The following is a 22,780-nucleotide window of genomic DNA, read 5'->3' on the forward strand; positions in this document are numbered from 1 at the left end:
GGCTGTGCTTCAATACACATCATGCATGTATAATTTGGGGGGGCTGCGTCCACGACCAACGTGAAACCTCTCTCTCTCTCTCTCTCTCACACACCCCGACACCACACACACACACCCCGACACGACACTGACACTGCACACAATGCACACAGCGTAGCAACAACACAGGAGGACACAGATGATTTAGCTGAGCTCTTCAAAACGATTTACTTAGTCCGTAAGCGAGAGGGTACAAAATACAAGAACCGCGGATCCATGTGGTTTCATCTGTAGCCCTCGCACGGAGTTTAACTTAGACTGCGTCGTAACGTTACCGTCAGACAACAATTACAGACAACCAGAGACCACCAGTAGCCTACTACCAACAGCTGCACCGCTATGTCGGATAAAGAAATGATGTGGTTCTAGCGAGATATTTTGGGGGCGGTTTGCTGGGGTCGCCAAAAGATTTCCCTTATTATATGGGGTCGTGGTATGAAAAAGTTTGAGAACCCCTGGCCTAGTGTTACCGCTTCACTTCAACGTGCTTTAACTTGATAATGTATTACGGGCCCATCTTTTGATATGTTGTAGAGCTTGTCCATGCGAACACGTGGATATGTGTCTAATTTCTTTGACACTTTTATGGCGAAGATCTCCACTTTCACTATGGTCCTAAGAATCTAAAACCCTAAGACCATTTTGAGTGGTCTTAGGGTTGAATGGTCTTGTAGTGTCTTACATGGACGTGTTTCCCAGAGGAAAGCATAAGAATGCGATTCAACTTCCCTAGGCTCTAGGCCTACTAGGCCTAGGGAACCAGCTTAAAGTTGGGGTGCCTGCGACCTTATACAGGGATTTTAATTCAGACCTCAATAGCTTCGACTACATACCTGGACAAGGAAAGTGGTGCTGTGAGGATATTATTTTTTGATTTTCGAAGCGCCTTTAACACCATACAGCCCCCCCCCCCCCTCCTTCCCCCCTCCTTCCCCCCTCCTTCCCCTTCTGAAAGACAAACTGAACAGCATGCATGTTGGCCCACACCTTGTGTCCTGGATCATGGACTACCTCACTGACAGACCACAATACGTCAGGTTGAGGGACTTTACATCTGACACTGTGACCTGCAGCACAAGAGTCCCCCAGGGGACTGTGCTGGCCTCCCTTCTCTTCACCCTTTACACGGCAGAGCTCAGACACTGCACAGAGATGTGCCACCTGCAGACATTCTCAGTAATGTAAAGTATACATAATAATAGTAATAATAATATTAATAATAATAATACAAAAATAATAATAATACATTTTATTTATAGCACACTTTACATTTTTGGAAATCAGGTTAAAAAACAACAGGTTAAAAAACAAAAGGCACAAAAATGTTAAATGTTTTTACATGATGTGAACATCATCATTAATATCAGTTATTATTATCATTATTAATTTTATCCTTCAACTTCAGCCGATCTACAAGCTCACAACTTGCAGATCGGCTGTTTGCCTCTTTCTTATATTATTTGAGAATTTGGCCAATGTTTGACAATTTTTTTTTTGTATAGTTTGTTGATTACTCTTGATGCAGCAATGGTCTTTTTATTTGCTATATTTTTACTTTTTCATTTATTAAAAAGCTTACTTAAATTGTCCCTTCACTGTCATCTGGGGACCCCCCCCCCCCCCCAGAAAAAAAAATCATGTGGGGACCCCTGGCTGGTCCCGATCCACAGTTTGAGAACCACTGACCCAACATTGCGTCAACATTACAAAGGGGTTAGGCGGAGGCGGAGCTTATCCGTTTTGAACACACACTCAGACGGACCGGGGAGCTGCAGGAAGTCGAACTAACGGCTCAGGAGGAGCGAACCTTACAGACATGGATGTTTCCATGCTTCTAATCTACTATAACAGGTAAATTGAATTAGTTTATGGAATTAAAATGTTGTCCAACTTGTTAGTTCATGACCGTGGCGTGTATTTGCCCGAGTATAGCCCTGAAACATGACTGTCATATATGATATGATAGTCATGACGAAACTTCAACCTGGTGTTTGCACTTTCAACTTTACGGTCCTTACATCTAAATAAACGTTCAGATTTCAAATATAAAGTGCTTAACCCATGGCCACGGATGTTACAATTATATATGGTATCTCAGAAGTACCCGTATTTTCCGTATTGTTTAATAAAAAGCATTTTCATCCGATCGATGGCCATTTCCTCATAGAGTTATAACGTATGTAGAGTGCAATACACTTCCCAACCGATAGGGTCACAGTTAGCATATGGCGAAAAACCTAAGAAAATGGCCACCGATCGGATTAAAATGCTTTTTATTGAACAATACGGAAGATACGTGTACATCTGAGGGTCCGTACATACTTGTAACATTCGTGGCCATGAGGTCAGCACTTTATATTTGGAATCTGAACGTTTATGTGGATGTACGGGCTATAAATGGAGAAAGTGCAAACACTAGTTTGCAGTTTATCCATGACGCTCGTGATCCATGGCTATAAGGCAGGCCTGACTCGCAAATTTTGAAACTAGTCGTTGGTAGAAACATATTTACACACGATTAAAATATAATTGTATCCAAGTGATGTTTATAATTAGTAAATCAATAAGTCTGATTAAGTACTTTAGCCCTATTTTATACTTTTGTCGTACAACAGCGTTGCTTAAAAAAATCGCCAATCTACAAGCTCACAACCTGTTGATTTTACTATTTTTATTAAGAAGAAAACCCCGACTGGATCTGTGGATCCGGATCTTCAAATAGTAAAATCAGCAGGAAGTTGACATTTTTATTCAAAAAATAAACAGTACTGGGTTTGGTGATGTTCTATATTGTCTGAATTAGCTTTGATTGTGTTTGTTTATGTGCTAAAATAGTGACTTTGAGAGCTGTTTCAGCGTACAATGTAAGTCAATGAGGAGCATATTTTGAATGATCAATTTCTAATCAATGGAGCAATTATTTTTTATTTCTTGTCCTCCTTTGGAGTTACATCATGGCAAGGTAAATACACAACACAAACCTCTACCAAAGTGGTCTTGCCCTTTTAAGCACTATCGCTTTAAACATGGAAGCCATGCCAGAACCACGCAATTTAAAAAACATAATTTACCATTATAAATCCTAACCAAACAGTAAAGAAATACCACATCACACTGGGCAGAAAAAAGTGTTAAACTGGCATTCACCTCATTAGAGCTATTTGGATGCAGTAACCTATGTTAAATCTGGAGGCCATTGCAACAATATTTTTCGAACCAGTCTGAACTAGAGGTTACGAATGTAACCCCGGTTTTAGTAGGTTCGGAGTTTACTACTCACTATGGGATATCAGCGCCCTCAGGCGATGAGACAGAGCAACACACACGCTCCCGACGCCAATACTGATTGGCTAAGGGTATGTCACGAGTCCGGAAGACCCGGGAGTATAAAGCTCCCTCGTGACGTAGGCTCTTCCTCTTAACATTCTCCTCTCTGCATGCCAAATGCGCACAGAAAGGGGTGTCTGGTGAGTAGTAAACTCCGAACCTACTAAAACCGGGGTTACATTCGTAACCTCTAGTTTTACCACGGTTCTCCGTTTACTACTCACTATGGGATTCATAAACCCCCCTTGAGGTAATGAGCCACACAACCCTGACAACCCCGCACGCCCCTCAGCTCCCAGGTCACGTCCCCCCTGGACGTGACCTAAGACCCCCCAGGCCGTAGGTCCACGACCTTACGGCCCCTGGGCGCCCCCCCAGCCCCTCGGGCTGGGGTGCGGGATAGACAAAAGAGTAGGCCCTGACAGACTCTAGAGTCTGCCTTATTCTCTAACAGGCAGACACAGTCCGCCTCATAATAATGAGGAGCAGGGCCCAATCCCCAAGACACAGCCCTGCTGGTCCCAAGGAACCTAAAGAGGAAGTCGAAAGATATGGAGAAAGGCCCCAAGCCTACTCCCTATCCTCCACTGACCTGGAGGCAGCAGCCACACCCAGGACAGCGTGCGCCACTGATGACGCCGCCACGTCCAGACTGTAAAAGGCCGCAAAAGTCGATGGTGACGACCAATTTGCAGCCGCACAAATCTCCTGGATCGAAGCTCCCTTGTAGAGAGCCCAGGACGTAGCCATGCCTCTAGTAGAGTGGGCCCTCAGACCCCCCGGGACTGGGACACCACTACTCACATAAGCCAGCTTAATGGCATCACGGATCCATCTAGAAAGCGTCGCCTTGGTGACCGCCTTCCTCTGAACCCCCATGCCAAAAGAGACAAAGAGTTGTGTCGATGAACGATTGGCCGCCGTCCTCTGGCAATAGAGCTTCAAAGCTCTCACCGGGCAGAGGCAATGCAACCGCCTGTCCTCCGCCGAAACGAAGGGAGGTGGATGAAAAGCCACCAATTCAACCGGATCCGGGGCCACCACCCCGGTCTTTGTAACGAACGCCAGGTTTGGTTTAAGCAAAACCCTCCTGTCGTTGTTCAGAAAATTCATGCACTCCGGACTCACCGAGAGCGCATGCAAGTCACTGACCCGTTTAGCCGTAGACAGGGCCACCAAAAGGACCGTTTTGAGACTAATGACCTTCAGATCCATAGACTCAAAAGGCTCGAACGGGTGACGGCACAGTGCATCCAGCACCACCGTCAAATCCCAGACTGGGAACAGCGGCCTGTTGACCGGTCTAGCTCTCCTTGCGCCGTTCATAAACCGGCGCACAAAGTTATGCTGACCCACCGTCTTGCCATCGTCGAAACCTAGGTGGCAAGCCGAAATGGCCGCCAAATACACTTTCACCGTCGAGAAGGATAAGCCTTGACTTAACCTTCCCTGTAGAAAAGTAAGAACGCTGCCCACCGGTGCCTGGACAGCCACCACCACTGGTGACTGCTCCAAACACCAAGATGCGAACACATTCCATCTGACCTCGTAGGCCTCCCTTGTGGACATGGCCCTCGCGCCCTGGATGGTAGCCACCACGTCAGGGGGGAGGCCACACGAAGTCAAATTCGCCCTCTCACGGGCCAAACCCATAGGTCTAGGTCCCGAGGGCGCTCGTGGAACAGCTCGTTCCCTCCCTGCCTCACCAGGTCTGCTAAGGGAGGGAGGGCCAGAGGCGCATCGTAAAGGAGCGGAGCTATCTCCGACCTCCACGTGCCCCACGCTGGGGCCACCAGCAACACCGACAACCCCTGGAGCCTGACCCTCTCCAAGGTGGGGAGGATCAACTCCATTGGCGGGAAGGCATAAAGCAGTTCGCTCGGCCAACTGTGTGCCAAGGCGTCCACGCCCATGGAACGGTCCCCCGCCTTCACTGAGAAAAAGCGAGAACACTTCGCGTTCCCTTTGGAGGCAAACAAATCGATCTGGGGCCGACCGAACCTGCGCCAGATCTGTTCCGCCACCACCGGATTGAGTGACCACTCCCCGTACCGGAGACTGCCTCTGGACAGTAAGTCCGCTCCGCAGTTCTGGAGGCCCGGTACATGAGACGCCCGTATGGACGCGAGCCGTGAATCGCCCCAAAGTGTGATCTCGCGTGCTAGACCATCCAACACCAGGGAGGTCAGGCCTCCCTGCTTGTTGATAAAACACATGGTTGTAGTATTGTCCGTTCTGACTGCGACATGACAACCCAAGATCTGTGCCTCGAAATGCTTCAGAGCGAGGAAAACCGCCAGCAGTTCCAGGTAGTTGATGTGGGCCGACCGCAACGTCGGATCCCACACTCCCCTGGTCCACCTGCCCTCGTGGACGGCTCCCCACCCTGTCAAACTGGCGTCCGTGGTGATGACCTTCCACGAAATCACAGCTCCTACACTGACCCCCTGGGACAGAAAGGCTGCTTGTGACCATGGTCTGAGTGCCTCCACACACCATGGAGACACCATCACAAGCCGACGACCTGAGGTGGGTGGGATCCGAAGGGCCCTCAGCCATCTCTGAGCGGGTCTCATGTAGAGCCTGCCTAAGCGGATTAAGTGAATGGCTGAGGCCATGAGACCTACAGCTTGCATGCATTGTTTGTAAGTAACTTTCCGCCCCAGGCGAAAAGACCTCACACAAGCCAAAACGCTGTCTATCCTTTCCTTGGATAGACGTGCCCTGAGCGTGTTCGAGTCCAGCGAGATCCCCAGGAAGGTGGCCCGCTGGGATGGAACCAAAACGCTCTTCTTGACGTTGATTGTGAAACCCAGTGACGTCAGGTGGGAGATGGCCATGGCCGTGTGCCGCGCCACCTCCTCCCTCGAGCCTGCGGCTATCAACCAGTCGTCGATGTAAGTCGACAACCGGATTCCTTGTCTCCGTAGTGGAGCAATGGCCGCGTTGGTACACTTCACAAACACCCGTGGGCTCAACGACATACCAAAAGGGAGAACCGTGTACTCGTACACTTCCCCTTCGAAGCCGAAGCGCAGGAATTTCCTGTGCGGGGGATAAATCGGAATGTGGAAGTAAGCATCTTTCAGATCGATGCTCGTCCACCAGTCGCCCTGACGCACCGTGCGTAATAACTTCACGGTCGTCAACATTTGAAAATGAAAAACCGACAGGAACCTGTTGAGGCCCTTCAGATTCAAAATGGGTCTTACGCCCCCCCCCTTCTTTTTCACCAGAAAATATTCCGAATAGAACCCCAGACGGTTCTGATCCGGAGATAATTTCTGTATCGCGCCCTTGCGCAGAAGGGAGGCTACCTCCTCTCTTAAGGTTTTGGCCGCTTGACCCGACGCTCGAGTGTACAATACCTTGTCTGTCATGGGCGGCTTCCTGGTAAACTGCAGTCTGTAACCCTTGCGAACGGTGCGCAGCACCCAAGGATTCGGCTTGCAAAGTTTCCATTGATCCAAGCATTGAGCGAGCGGATTGTCGCTGGATGCTGCCGTCGCTAGTTCCACTGGTCGTAGAACCGTAACCATGGGAACCGGAGACGCTAAAACTCTGCTCAGCGGAGCTACAGCTGTGGAGCCCGCTAGAGACAAAAGAGGTCGCGTCGATTCTGACGTCCTGCGTGTAGAGATCACGTGACCTAGTGCGGAAGTGTTCCACACTATTCCCTTGTTGTCTACAAGGCCCGCCGCCATCTTGTCTAGGCCCCTCGGCCTGACTAAAGGAAGCGACGGGTCCGCCTCCACTGACGGAGGCACTCTGTTGCCCTCCAGAGGCTGGCGTGACACGGTGCACGGCAGGCTGTAAACATTGGGGTGACCCTCGACCCGCGCCGCCATCTTGCAAACCCTCCTCTCCACAGTGGGCCTCTGGCGCCCTCTGCTGGATGGATGGTAGAAATGGGATTTTTGGCGTGACCCTTGTACATTGGCGTTTAGAATTAGCAATGGATTTAATACCTTTGTTTTGTTCATAGCATGCACAGTATTCATCCCAGCAGCGCTTGGACAGTCTCCAAAGGGACTGTCCAAGTGCTGTGGGCTTATGGTTGGAGGGCATTGATACGGAGGGGCCCCCCCAAGGGGGGTCCCTCCGCATCGCAGCTCTGAGGCGGGTGAAATGATGAGAGGTTTTGTAAATTTCAGAACATTTATTCGAACCACATTTGACACACATACACCCTGGCAAACAAAATTTTGACACTTTAATACAGCAGAGGCCTGGCTCTGTAATATTGTCATTTTTTGTTTTTTCAAGTCCGTCGGGGCCATGAAAGGGCCAAGTCTCTTTCCCGAGGTGACCAGGGGGGCTAATCCCCCCCCACTCCGTCCGTGTGGATGTGGGGGGGGCAGCCGAACAACCGGTAACACCGGGGGGCAATTGTCAGGGATGTTGCCCGCGACCACGTCCTCTCCCGCCGCGTCGTGTGGATCGGGGGGAAGAAGGAGGGGGGGTGCGGGGGTCTTTGCGACGGACGTCGCCGACTCCCAGCGACATGGGTCCTTCTGCTCTGGAAGGACGAGCCGAGGAGTTGCGGGAGCTGCCGCTGGCACTCGGCTGGCGAGACGAGGAGAGTCTCCCCCTTATGGCAGACCTCTCCTGGCGAGGTCTGCCAGGTTGGGAAGGCTTCGGGGCCAAAAGACCCGCTGCTGCCTCTTTTCGGGCCCTCGCCGACTCCGTGGAGTCCTTTAGGTACTTCTCCGCCCCGCAGAAGAGATTACCTGCCGTGAGAGGAAGGGCTAGCAGCTTTTTCTTAGCGTCTAACTTCTGCGCGTCCTTTGTGAAAGTGGCGAGGTCGAGCCACCTCACCCTCTCCATGGTCGCGCAGTCATCCAACACCCGGCCGGTCCAGTTGATGGCGTGTTGGGTGCAGGCGATGGTGAGCTGGTTGAGGCGCTGCAGCTCCTTCGCGTCATCGCCCCATGTCTTCTTCAGCTCTGCGAGCCGCACGGCAGAGGAGCCCTGGAGGATGGTGACGGCGTTGAGGGTCTTTGCGACCTGTCCAGCCGCGGCGTAGGTCTTTTTCAACGCCGCGGAGGATTTTCTCATCTCGTCGTTATAGAAAGACGGTGTGGCGCCTCCGAGCACCACCGTGCCTGACTGCATGTCCTCCAGCCCCTCTGCCAGCACCGGGTCCATGGGAGGGACCTCGATCAGCCCCAGGTCCCTGGCGGAGATCAGGTCGATGGGGAAGGCTAACCTTTGTGGGTCTTGATGATCCCCCCAGGAGCTCATCAAGGCCGTCTTGAACCCCATCGCTTCAGGGAGCTTCTTGGACTCCACCACCCGTGTTGGTGGAGCCTCCAAGCCCTGGAAGCCTACTGCGAGAGCGGTGGCGCTGCGGCTCTCCACGGGCTGTACCAAACCGCACCTGGCGATGGCCCGCTTAAACACCGCCGTTACCGGTTCGATGACCTCTTCGACGGTTTCGCCTTCCCCGTCGGCGCTCGCCATGGACACCTCCTGGACGTCCTGGTATGGCGCGAGCTCCGACTCATCCTCCTCCTCTTCGTAGGCCAGCGACTCCTCGCTGTCGGCTAACGAGGCGGCCCAGTCGTAGTGTCGACGGGGGGAGGTAGAGGCGCTGCTGGTGAGCTGCGGCGGCGACATGTTTGCAGCGGCGGCAGGTGGCGTCAGCGTCGTCGCCGCTAGACGCTTCAGCTTCGGCATCGGCACCGGTGGGGGTCCCATGAGTGTCCTCTCGGGCGGCACTCCTGGGGTCCCTGTGCTGGTGGCGGCGGAAGCCTCGCCGGGGTCGCTCCTGGCCCAGCCGACCAGGGTCTCTACCCTGGCAAGCCGGGCGTCGAGCTGCTGGCTGGTGAAAGACGCGCACCCTTGGCACTCGTCCCTCTCGCCCTGGCGTTCCTTGGCGGTGGCGGCATGATTGACCCCGCAGCAGTAGATGCAGACACTGTGGGGGTCGTCTGCTGCGACGAGGAGGTCGCAGTGCGGCCGGCTGCAGCTCCTCGGAGGTTCCATCCTGGTCTGGAACGCAGCGGTCTAGTCTTTGTTTGGCTAGTAGCACCTAGCCTAGCTGCTACCAGTAGCCTAGCCGCTGGCAGAATGAATGAAAAGGCGCTAACCGGCGTTTTCACAGGACCAGGAAAAGAAGTACTGTGGATAGATAAATACAATAATTAATAAGTTCCGGGAGAGAACTTTCTAGCAAGGTTTTCCCGTGGGGAAATACTCCTTATTCCCGCTTTGGGTTACAGTTGAAAATTCCTTGCTTATCTGTGTGTGAATTTCTGCGCATTCGCATCTGCAGAGTGGAGAAAAGAGGAAGAGCCTACGTCACGAGGGAGCTTTATACTCCCGGGTCTTCCGGACTCGTGACATACCCTTAGCCAATCAGTATTGGCGTCGGGAGCGTGTGTGTTGCTCTGTCTCATCGCCTGAGGGCGCTGATATCCCATAGTGAGTAGTAAACGGAGAACCGTGGTAAAACTAGTGTTTTGCTATTCTTCAATGTATCTCTAAAACGACTATTTTGAATCTTAATTTGTCCTTCCTGTCTTTTAGATTGTGGCAGTGTTCTGTCGCTCAAAAGCGAAGATTTCCAAGAACTTGACAAACACACTCTTGGGTTCTTGGAGATTTTCAAGTCCAAGGGAGGACGTTACGTTATACTCAAGGAGTATCTGCGGCAGGTATCACCAGAGGTAAAGGCTATTGATGGATCGCTTACACCCTCATCTGTCTTGGGCCATCCTCTCCAGCTGTTCCCTATTTCTTTACTTCTTGCTCTGTGCTCCTTCTCCAGGTGTTTTTGGGTCTTCCTCTGCTCCGTTTGCCTGGTGCGTTCCATGTTAATGTTTAATTATTGCTGTTTTGTTTCTCCTGAATGTGTGACTAATCCTGCTCCACTTTCTCCTTATCAGCTGTACCTCCACTGTTAAGTTTCTAAGATACAAAGTCATCCCTCCATAGACTGCCCTATTCATGATAATTAAAACTTGTATCTGATTGCATTTAATGGCATTCTCCCACTGTTAAGTTTCTAAGATACAAAGTCATTAAGTCACAATTCCCTCCATAGACTGCCCTATTCATGATAATTAAAACTTGTATCTGATTGCATTTAATGGCATTCTCTTTTGTATCTGACAAAAATTTACCAAAAAAAAAAACTTTTCTCATGAGCAACTTTTTCTCAATAAACAATGGATTGATTGATGATTGTATAGGTGCAATATTGGTGAGTTTATTGCCATGAATTGTATTGTATGCACTGTTGACCTATCTCTGAAAGGACCCTTTTAGTGGTATCTCCTGTCTTTCCAAAGGGTCCAGTCGCAGCTCACTAGAGTCACCCCATGTGAAACCCAAATGCTTTCAAAAACTAAATGATAAAACAAATGTCATTTATCTATAGACACAGGTATCTGTACACCTTCACTTGTCTTTATGAGGGGATCTACTAATATTTCCTATAACTAATTAATTAAAGTCTAACACATCAATCTTCTTCTTCTTGCGTATGTCATCAGATCCTCAGCTCCGTTGCAGCAAGCCAGTCCAGCGTCTCGTCATCCAGGTTCATCAGGCCTAGGTCGCCATGTGGTGGGCGGTGTTTCGGGCAGCTGGTCATGATGTGTTCCACAGTCTTTAGGGGGTCTCCAGGTTCACAGTGGGCACTGTCCGAGAGGCCCCACTGTTGCATTGCTTCACCGAAGCGTCCCACGCTTGTCCTCAGGCGGTTGAGGGTTGTCCACTGCTTACGGGGCAGGTGCTGGCCAGGGACATCTGTGGGATCCTCGATGTAGTTGTGAAGCCTAGATGGTTCTGCTGCTTTCCACTGTTCCCTCCACCTTGCCTTGCTAGTCTGCAGTCTAACACATCAATGTTAGACTGTTTCTCTTCAAACAACATCAACACTTCACTGATACTCTTGGTAAATAAGTTTGCTATACTATTTGAAAATGGTGCCAACATGACAACTGTTTAGTTCAGGACATGGCTATGTTTAACAACGTGATACACTATCTGGTCATAATAGATCTTGGGATAACAACTCTACTTTCAAGCAGACAGAATGTTTACAGCTGTCTAGATGTACTTAAATCATTAATTGATCTGTTAATTATTTATGCGTGTACAGTATTTACAGTCTGTTCTTTCTATTGAATATAGTCATTCCAGAATTTTACTTCCCCTTAGTGGGTGTGTATTGTGTTTTCTACCATATAAAAAGGCGACATTTGACATGTAATTGTGGTTGTGGTTGTTAGGACACCGATGACCTTCCAGACATGTCCCACCTCTCCATTGGGATCCTGACCGTGGTTCCTGAAGACAGCCCGGCTTCTCCTCACTCACTGCACTTGGACTCTTCACTATCATGCATCGTCTTGGAAGGTACAACAGTGATGACCTTCAAAGTCTCCCACATGCCATCTGCCTACTGTTTGGACTGATTTACGCACTGAATTTGGAGTACCCCAAATCAATGAAGAACACCTTTGATTTTATTCAAAGAGTTCTTCTCTCACTTGGACATAAATCCCTAAAACCCAAAATACAATCTCTCAAAAACTGATGGAGTTAGTGATTGTTAAGATTAGAATAACCACTGGATTAATGCAGGCACTTTGATTGTTTAGCTTTGAATAACCATCAATTTAATGCAGACACTTTAATTTTGATTGTTACGGTTATAATAACCATTGATTTATTGCACTCATTTTGATTTTTGTATTGCTAAGGTTATAATTGAATATAAATTGAATTTATTTGTGACTTGTATTACATTCCACATTACTTTTGATTGGTCTTATCTAAAATCCACAATGCATTGCATAAAGGCATAGCTATTTTTTAAAGATCTTTGACAGACTACAAACTAAGGTTACTTTTCTATGTCTCTGCAACCTTGTGATACCTTCTACCCCGATTTACAGCCATACCCTCCAGCCTCTTCTACACAGGCCTGCCGACCTGTTGATGAGGTATGTTTTCTTTAGATTTAACCCATGTAGACCTACAAGCTCTTAGCACAGCACTCGGTGCTGCGCTATGAGCTTGTATAGTAGCCTATAGTTTTGATGATTTTTGACCAAGTACAATTAAGGGCCTTTTGTCTTTTCTGCACAGCCGTATGCAGCTACATATATGGACTTGGATCAGTGGAACCAAGAAACACCCAGTGTACTGCAACCTCCATCTCCGTCCAGTGATGCTCCAGTAGAAGGTGTGGTTCCTCAGCTAAGTGTCAGCAGACTTGGCACTGTTGTCCTTCAAATTCAGGATTCATAGATGAGTTTTGCTTTTTTTTTTTAAACTTTTCTTTACAGTTTTTGACGTGCTTTCAATCTTTCTAGGTCAACCAAATCCATCTGACCAGAGCATACCAGAGGGTCAAGGGTGGCAGCCTTGCGACTCTTGTCGGTCTGAGGTGGAGAAGCTCCAGCTCCAGTTGAGGAGGATAACCACTGTGCTCTCCAGTATCAGTAAGTTTTATTGCCTGTAATGTTGCAGTTTTCAGTTGTCTGCTAATTTCTTTGTCTCACTTGAAACTTTACTTTATCCTGTACCTCTTTTGTGAGTTCTCTGACATGACTGGAAAACATTGGTATCCCAAAATAAAACTGTTTTCTGTTTACTGAAGAGCTGGGGAGATCGACCCCTGCTACTGAACAAATACTCATCAATGACTGCTATCAGAATATACTGTAGAGCTTTGTAGAACAGTACTCAATCTTATTGTTTTACAAATACACTCAGTAGACTCAGATTTTTTTGTCTTTGTTCTAGGCTCTGAGAAACTAGACGCACTGAAGGGCTTTATCACCCTGGTCGGTGACCTAGAGTCTGGAGTGTCCAGTCTCGGGCAGCAGGAGCTATATCCAGGTATGGATGTATACGTTTGCCATACATTTCACACTGAACCTGACGTTCTTGGTAGCGAGTGATCCGTGTTGTGAGCTGCAACTAGATAGTGAAGTTTTCAGAAGGTCACAGTTGTCTGTTTTCATGGTGCACTGAGCGCAGAAAGGGGTCAATGTAGCTGATGTCTTAAAATGCAGTTTGTTAATTGCTCGCTCTCTATTCACAGGCTGTGGACAGATGATTTCATCTGTGCAGCTGGCAGCCATACACCAGTGTGCCAGGAAGGACTGCAAGAGGCTATTCCACGCCTTGTTCGAGGTGTTCTTCACCCATGAGGAGTGCCGCAATGCCGTCGTATACGGAAAGCATGGTGTCATCCCAGAGGGGAAGAACAAACTGGATGAGGCGAAGAGGCACTGTTCAGTAAGTATTTGTCACACCACTAGTTCCTCAGAGTAGTGTTATAGATGGCCAGTCAGTGGAGTTGGTAACCACTTATAGACAGACATGCAAAAGTGTCACTTTTCAGCTACAGTCACCTTTTTGAACTCAAATAGGGCAATTGTGTGACACCTGACCCGAAAGAAAACAACATGTTGTCACCTTTTTCACCTCGGGCTGTTTGCATGCCTGTGTATACCACCTGTATACCACCCGTATACCACCCATAGACCACCTATAGACCACCTGTATACCACCTGTATACCACCTATAGTCCACCTGTATACCACCTATAGACCACCCGTATACCACCCATAGACCACCTAGAGACCACCTATAGTCCACCCGTATACCACCTAGAGACCACCTAGAGACCACCTGTATACCACCCGTATACCACCTGTATACCACCTAGAGACCACCCATAGACCACCTAGAGACCACCTGTATACCACCCATAGACCACCCGTATACCACCTAGAGACCACCTAGAGACCACCTAGAGACCACCTGTATACCACCTGTAGACCACCTGTAGACCACCTGTATACCACCTGTATACCACCCATAGACCACCTGTATACCACCCGTATACCACCCGTATACCACCCGTAGACCACCTGTATACCACCTGTATACCACCCGTAGACCACCCATAGACCACCTATAGTCCACCTGTATACCACCTCTAGACCACCTGTATACCACCACCTGTATACCACCCGTATACCACCTGTATACCACCTATAGACCACCCGTATACCACCTAGAGACCACCTAGAGACCACCTAGAGACCACCTAGAGACCACCTGTAGACCACCTGTATACCACCTGTATACCACCTAGAGACCACCTATAGTCCACCTGTATACCACCTGTATACCACCTGTAGACCACCTGTAGACCACCTGTATACCACCCATAGACCACCTGTATACCACCCGTATACCACCCGTAGACCACCTGTATACCACCTGTATACCACCCGTAGACCACCCATAGACCACCTATAGACCACCTATAGTCCACCTGTATACCACCTCTAGACCACCTGTATACCACCACCTGTATACCACCCGTATACCACCTGTATACCACCTATAGACCACCCGTATACCACCTAGAGACCACCTAGAGACCACCTAGAGACCACCTGTAGACCACCTGTATACCACCTGTATACCACCTAGAGACCACCTATAGTCCACCTGTATACCACCTATAGACCACCTGTATACCACCTGTATACCACCTATAGACCACCCGTATACCACCTATAGACCACCCGTATACCACCTATAGTCCACCTGTATACCACCCATAGACCACCTAGAGACCACCTATAGTCCACCCGTATACCACCTAGAGACCACCTATAGTCCACCCGTATACCACCTAGAGACCACCTGTATACCACCTAGAGACCACTTATAGTCCACCTGTATACCACCTGTATACCACCCATAGACCACCTGTATACCACCTGTAGACCACCTATAGACCACCTGTATACCACCCAGAGACCACCTAGAGACCACCTAGAGACCACCTATAGACCACCCGTATACCACCTATAGTCCACCTGTATACCACCTATAGACCACCCGTATACCACCTATAGTCCACCTGTATACCACCTATAGACCACCCGTATACCACCCATAGACCACCTCGAGACCACCTAGAGACCACCTATAGTCCACCCGTATACCACCTAGAGACCACCTATAGTCCACCCGTATACCACCTAGAGACCACCTGTATACCACCTAGAGTCCACCTAGAGTCCACCTGTATACCACCCGTATACCACCTGTATACCACCTAGAGACCACCCATAGACCACCCATAGACCACCTAGAGACCACCCATAGACCACCCGTAGACCACCCGTAGACCACCCATAGACCACCTAGAGACCACCCATAGACCACCCATATACCACCCATATACCACCCAGAGACCACCTAGAGACCACCCATAGACCACCCATAGACCACCCATAGACCACCCATAGACCACCCGTAGACCACCCATAGACCACCCATAGACCACCCGTATACCACCCATAGACCACCCAGAGACCACCTAGAGACCACCTAGAGACCACCTAGAGACCACCTGTATACCACCTGTATACCACCCATACACCACCCATAGACCACCTATAGTCCACCTATAGTCCACCTGTAGACCACCTGTATACCACCTGTATACCACCTGTATACCACCTATAGACCACCCGTATACCACCTAGAGACCACCTAGAGACCACCTAGAGACCACCTGTAGACCACCTATAGACCACCTGTATACCACCTAGAGACCACCTAGAGACCACCTAGAGACCACCTGTATACCACCCGTATACCACCTGTATGCCACCCGTATACCACCCATAGACCACCTGTATACCACCTAGAGACCACCTATAGTCCACCTGTATACCACCTGTATACCACCCGTATACCACCCATAGACCACCTATAGTCCACCTGTATACAGACATGCAAAAGTGTCACTTTTCAGCTACAGTCACCTTTTTGAACTCAAATAGGGCAATTGTGTGACACCTGACCCGAAAGAAAACAACATGTTGTCACCTTTTTCACCTCGGGCTGTTTGCATGCCTGTATAGATATATATCTTGGGGTATCTTGTGACAATGTATACACATGTCTGTCTTACTGTGTTGTGTTTTTAGGGCTTTTATTTCGGGGGACGGGCGTGCTATAACAATTAAACTTAAAAATATGATACATTCGGAATAAATAGCCTCCAAGTAAAATTTGCAGAGAGCAAGGAGGCTGCCAAGGGCCCCTCCCCTCCCCTCATAACCAGTTGATCAGCTGTAAACTCTGTCTACACAGACTGTGGCAGGCACAGGGCTCCAGAGTGCGACCTGCCTATTGTGCTGTATGTGCGAGTTAAATCTGATTTCGAACCACCAGGAGGTTTCAAATCAGATTTCAACTCGGATGTGTGCATTTAGACTGATTTAACCAGAATCTCCTGTTGACTAGTTGAGCACAATTTCCTAAATTAATATTTAAAAAAAGTTTAGGTTGGAGTCAGGTGCTGGTGAAAGTGTATGCAATGCTTTAGATGCTCATTTCAAATTCCAGTCCAGTCTTTTAGCCAACCCGCACTGGCTGCTGCAGATTAAGTGTCTTTGTGTTTTATATGTATACAAAATTGAGTGTTTAAATCCCATGTGCTTTCTTGTTATCTTATCTTTCAGCTGCTGCTCAACGATCGGACCGAAAATTAACCCAGTTGAACTATGAAAAGACGGTCAAGTCTTGGCTGCAGTTTGCGCCTGGCCGTCAGGGAGGCATCCCGAGGAATGCTCTGGAGCAGCAGGGACCGGATCTGGATGCAGGTGGCACCTCTGCAGGTTCCCTCCCTCCCTGAAGGGATTAACCCATTACAACCGGGACAGCGTTTTGCGTTTGAACTTCAACCATTTTTTCTTTTCTTTAACCCATCTAGACCGGGACAGCGTTTTGCGTTTGAACTTGGACCTTTTTTTCTTTTCTTTTTATAAAAAACAACCCAAAAAAAAATCGTGAAAATGAATATTTTGTCCCCGATTCTGTCTTCTAAATACTTCTTCCAAATCTGTGGTTCTCAAATTTTTCCATGTCAAGGACCCCCAAAATCACATGTATTTGGACGCAGACCCCCACCTAGAAAAATATCTTTCCAGGGACCCCCAGAAACAGATTTCAGTTACAAAAGTTTCCTTTGAAAAATATATATTCAAAGATTTGAACAAATGTTTACGATTTTTCAAAAATAGCAGATCTATCATTTAGAAGACATTCACAGAATCGGGTCAAAATATCCAAATGCTTGCAGACATTTTCACGATTTCTTTCATAAATAGCAGATCTACAATCTTGTATATGTTCTATATTTCATCTGTTAAAGCATAAAAACAATGGTTAAAGCAGTTCAACGCAGGTCTTTATGCCTTGGTTCAATAAATGTGAAGATTCAAATCATATTGTCTGTCTTTATTTTTATATTTTCACATTTTGGGAAATGTAAGGTAATTTTGAACAAGATGTAGCCTTACAGTATATCAGCATACATAATTTAAAATGTACATGCAGATTACCATTAGGTTGTTGGATGATCAGGATCAATATTGATTCCTAATATGATTCAGTATAATCCAATTAATAAATTAAATCAGTGTTCGATTCCTGATGTTGATTCAACATAAAATCAACTAAAATGTGCATGCAGATTACCATTTAGATGATGGTTGAATCAATGTTGATTCCTAATGTTGATTCAACATTAAATCAACTAAAATGTGCATGCAGATTACCATTTAGATGATGGTTGAATCAATATTGAGTCATAACGTTGATTCAACATAAAATCAACTAAAATCAGCATGCAGAATACCATTTAGATGATGGTTGAATCAACGTTGATATAGTGTTAGTTAGTGGTTGAAACCCAACGTTGAATCAAATAATAATGGCGTTGTGATTTCAGTACAGTTTCAACGTTGAGATTGAACGTTGAGTCAACCGTTATGGCCGACTATTTTTCAACGTTGATTCACCCATATTTTGCTATCTGGGTAGCATGGGGTGCAGCGGAGCCTAACTGTTATTGTGTCATTTTGTTTATTATTATTAAGAGTGAAGAGAATGAGAAAGAAAACAATATGGAGTTGTGGCTTTGATAGCGGTGCTGTATAATCTCAATTGGTGATGTTTGACAGACCCCGAGGAGAGGATGTGCTGTGCTCTCTCTGCCTTCAAAGTGAATTACAGGTACTGGTACTGTACTGTGAGACCAGTGGTGTAAAATAACTAAGTAGATTTACTCAAGTACTGTACTTATTTTTTTTTACTTTACTGGAGTATTTCTAATTTTCTGTACTTCTGTTACTTCTACTCCACTACATCTCAGAGGAAAATATTGTACTTTTACTCCACTACAATTATATGAAAACTTTAGTTACTAGTTAGTTAGCCTACTTTGTAGACTTTCATTATTATTGCAAAACACACTAACCACTTCAGCCCTATATATTTCGGCCATTTAAAAAAAGCAAATCTACAAGCTCGCAATGCGTCGCATCGCGACATATTGTGAGCTTGTGGATCGGCTATTTTCAAAATATATTTGTTTGCACTTGTGAAATGAGACATTCTGCACAATGAGTACTTTACTTTTGGTACTTTAAGTACATTTTGATACCAATACTTTTGTACTTTTACTCAAGTACATTTTGAATTCCTTTGACCTGTAACAGAGTATTTCTACATTGCAGACAGTATTGATACTTTTACTTACTGTAAGTAAAGAATGATTTTTTTTGTCTTTTACCACTACTGTGTGAGACTAAGAAACAAACAAACAAACAAAACAAAACAAGACAAGAAAAAGCATTTAGTAAACATCCCCCACCAGTGATGTAGTCCCACCTTTGGGACAGTCGGTGAGTGCCAGGTCATTCAGAATTCAGATTGCTCTGTGTCGCCGTTCAAAAATGTCTGAGCGCTGCGCTACGGTAAAGCACACACTGACCACTCTGAGTGAAAAGCTTGTTAGGTACTCTAGACAGTAGCCTATACAACACATTTCTGTACGTTAAACAAAACAGAATAAGAAGACCCTGGCTACAACAGACTTGATAGAACATCTGAGGCGTTCTGCACACACCAAAGAACCCGAGCCTCCTCAGGAAGAACAGTTTGCTCTGGCCCTTCCTTTGGAGGGCCTCAGCGTTATCGGTCCAGTTCATAGACTGTAAAAAAGAAATGGACAAAGTGACGCCCATAGACTCTACAGACCGTAAATGAAGCCTATTTTTCAACCATTTCAAATCCGCCATCTTTCTACTGTATATCCGATCCGAATATGCAAATAAGAAACCGGAAAGTAATGAATGCTATTGGTTGGGAGTGGGCCAGAGCAGGGGTGGGGAATGAATGCTATTGGTTGTGCAGCTTGTCAATCAAATCATTACAAGGTAGCCACGCCCCTCCTACAGCATACCCTACTTCATCATCAATTTTAATGGTAAAATAAATGGGACCATAATTTACCAAGACGCATATCATGGCGATTGAAAGATTTTTAACTAGCGACTGGAAGCATATAGTATTTATGACGATGTTTATTAAGGTAATAACATCAAGTGTAACGTTCGGCAAAAACCCATCCGCTTGAAGGGAGCCAAAGCAGGGGTAAAACAGCAAAACTACAGGCCGTTCGTATGAACCGTCACTTCCTATACAGCCTCAATTTACAAGTCAGAAGCTGGCCCCTTGGTCCAGTTCAGCTTGTTGTTCAGGTGTATGCCCAGGAACTTGTATAGGTGTCCACGAACTCTACTGACTCCCCTCGCAAGGATCAATCATGGATGGTACTGCTGCTGGGGATGCTGGGGCTCTTCAGGCATTCCTAACTCTATCCTAACATCTTTGTTCAAACACACAGTATATGAATGAATCACCCGCTGCTTCCCTATCATCCTCCTGTAACCTCACACACACTGCATGTCATGATGACTTGGATTCTTGATCATATCTGGCTCCTGAAACCCATAAAGTGCCAGTGGGCAGTATCAGGATTTTTCTCCCCCTACACTGTATAATACTTGTAACATACCTTCAAACAGCTCTCTGTCTCATTAGTCTCCATTTTAGAATTTCCAATTATTCTTATCTCCCATTTTCTGCAACAACCAGCAAACGGTACCGTCTGTCTTTGAAGAAAATTGGGGGGATAACTGGGTGAGTGTGTGAACCGTACTTCTCTCCCTTCGTTTAATGACTGTGTGCTATATATGGCTTCAATTTTGACTCGATTCATTTTTTAACCCATTTAGACCGGGAAACCACTGTAACCATTATCTTATACTTTGGGTTATTCAAAAATAGCAGATATACAAGCTCATAGCGAGTGCCGCGCTATGAGCTTGTATATCTGCTATTTTTTTTAAAAATCATGAAAATTTGCGTAAATCTTTGAATATACAATATGCTTTTTAAAGCTAACATTTGTAACTAGAATCTTTGCTTCTGGGGATTCTACAGTCTTCTAAATCCTAAAAGTTTTTTGAAAAAACTTATGTTGCTATAATATCAGTGGTTCTCAAACCTTTTCATGTCCAGGGCCCCCAAAATTATATGTATTTGGCCACAGACAGCCATCTCAAAATATGTTGTTCCAGGGACCCCTAGAAGCAAAGATTTGAGTTAAAAAAGTTTGCTTTAAAAAAAAAAAAATTAGGACTATATATTCAAAGATTTGTTCAAAAAAGTATTCAAAAAGAAATGTTCACGATATTATTTTTTTTTGCAGATCTACAAGCTGATAGGTGCCGCGCTATGAGCTTGTATATCTGCTATTTTCAAATAGCCAAAGTATAAAATAATGGTTTAAGTGGTCACACAGATGCGTTCCCGGTTTTAATGGGTTAAGAGCATGCCTTGTTTCAGCAAAGGAAAGTGTGTCATGCGTGCACCAGAAACTGGCTTTATGAGGCTAATGCACTGGCTTGTGGAAGCTTCTAGCGTACAGCCTCAATATACAGTACAGTACAGTACAGTACGTACTTGGAACAAGTACTTCCCGGTCCAAGATATGACGTTCCGTCAGAGCCTGCGGCCAACTGGGACAATCAAACATTGAGGTAAATGCACAAGAGCTGCTCCAAAAACACAGTTGGTTTGTTCCCAGATGTAAACACATTCCATAATGCATGAGCCGCTCACAGAGTACAGAATCATTATGACCTCTGGCATTGGCGACGCTTTTGACATAATGAAATGTGAAACTACAAATAAGTTCAAATCAATAAAGTCAGAGAAAGACTTAAACACTAGAAAACAGTTGGAACTGCAGCACACCAGGCAAGTGCAGAAAATGGCCCCCCCAAAGAAGCAGTACAGAGCAAGCTATGTTTGGGCTAAGGATCGATATAGAGCAAGTGCAAGGTTATGGATGTCTTGTTCTTGCAAACAAGAAGCCTTCTTGGAGCAAATCAATCTGTAGAACAGAGGAACTTTGTCGTGGCGCCACGGGAAAGCTGCAAGGTGTGGCAAAGCAGCAGGGCTATAGGAAAGGACGCGAACAGCCTTTTCCTGAGGAGTTTTTGCCAAGTTCACTGGCTGAAGCGACGGTGAGGAGGAAGCATAAAGGGATATTTCAATTTAAAACACTTCTAGGGGCATTTTAACATCTACTCTGTTTTTAAGTTGCTTGAATACATACTGTAGCCTATATATTTCGTTTTCCTTCAATTGTTATCCCACGATTTTGTAACCCATTTTTTTCACCCAGTGCCAATTGCGTATGTAATCCTGGGCGCTACTCTCCCTCTGCCAGCCTAGGGAGAGCCCAGAACAGATTTGAGGGGTTGAGGGGTAGGCAGTATAGAGACCAGGATTACTGCATGCTTTTTGTGAGGGTACCTACCCTAGGGGGCAAGGGGAGAACATGCCATATGTAATATTCATTTGATCAGACACCCCACTCCCATATAACCGCATTGAACTTCAAACCCCATGTTAACCATGTTAGACTTCTTCTTCGAATGGATCGTCACGTTTTAAATTTATACATTTTCAAAGAAAAAAGAACAGACTTGTGAAATGTCTCATAAAAAGTTAATTCAAAAGTTAGTGAGAGAACTAGTGGAGAAGAAATCCAGTAGAATTAAAAGACAAGTCATTTTATGCTCGGGTTTGCGCTCTGAAAATAGCTTGTAGATCGGCTCTTTTCAGCATGCAACCAAGTGTAAAATCAGCCACTATGACCCAATCAAGGCACCTTTTAGTCGACTAAATCAACTTTATATTTAGTCGACTATAATCTTATGATATTTAGTCGACTAAAACTAGACAAAAACTAAAACATTTCAGATGACCGAAATATGACTACAACTAAATTGTATTTGATTCAAAAGACTATGACTAAGACTAAATCATTAAAATTGCTGTCAAAAGCAACACTACAACAGTGACATATACGGTATTTGGACAGGATGTAAAGTCAAGCCTATACTGTGTCAGACAAGCTATGGCTCATAGCTCTGGGCATTTATACACAACACATCCACTCACTGACAAGCGTCCTGTGTCCATGGTAACGGTGTGA

The 22,780-nt window shown here is 46.4% G+C and overlaps 1 protein-coding gene across 3 annotated transcripts; it reads left to right on the forward strand.

Moving 5' to 3' along the window:
• Window positions 1–1,786: 1,786 nt before the first annotated feature.
• On the forward strand, window positions 1,787–17,605 carry LOC308081451 (uncharacterized protein). Of its 3 annotated transcripts, XM_080457821.1 has the most exons (10): window positions 1,787–1,890; window positions 10,139–10,172; window positions 10,866–11,269; window positions 11,607–11,733; window positions 12,276–12,323; window positions 12,469–12,565; window positions 12,696–12,824; window positions 13,129–13,224; window positions 13,430–13,626; window positions 16,887–17,605. In XM_080457821.1, exons 6-10 carry the CDS (start codon window positions 12,487–12,489, stop codon window positions 16,914–16,916), a joined length of 531 nt encoding a protein of 176 aa, XP_080313947.1. In that variant the 5' UTR covers window positions 1,787–1,890; window positions 10,139–10,172; window positions 10,866–11,269; window positions 11,607–11,733; window positions 12,276–12,323; window positions 12,469–12,486; the 3' UTR covers window positions 16,917–17,605. The 3 variants fall into 3 exon arrangements, with proteins under 3 accessions (XP_080313947.1, XP_080313945.1, XP_080313946.1); XM_080457819.1 differs by lacking the exon at window positions 16,887–17,605 and having other exon boundaries at window positions 13,430–13,738; XM_080457820.1 differs by lacking the exons at window positions 10,139–10,172; window positions 16,887–17,605 and having other exon boundaries at window positions 1,791–1,890; window positions 13,430–13,738.
• Window positions 17,606–22,780: the final 5,175 nt, after the last annotated feature.

This window comes from Gymnoscopelus braueri (genome assembly GCF_963280865.1).
Source record: "Gymnoscopelus braueri genome assembly, contig: SCAFFOLD_429, whole genome shotgun sequence".
Taxonomy (NCBI): domain Eukaryota; kingdom Metazoa; phylum Chordata; class Actinopteri; order Myctophiformes; family Myctophidae; genus Gymnoscopelus; species Gymnoscopelus braueri.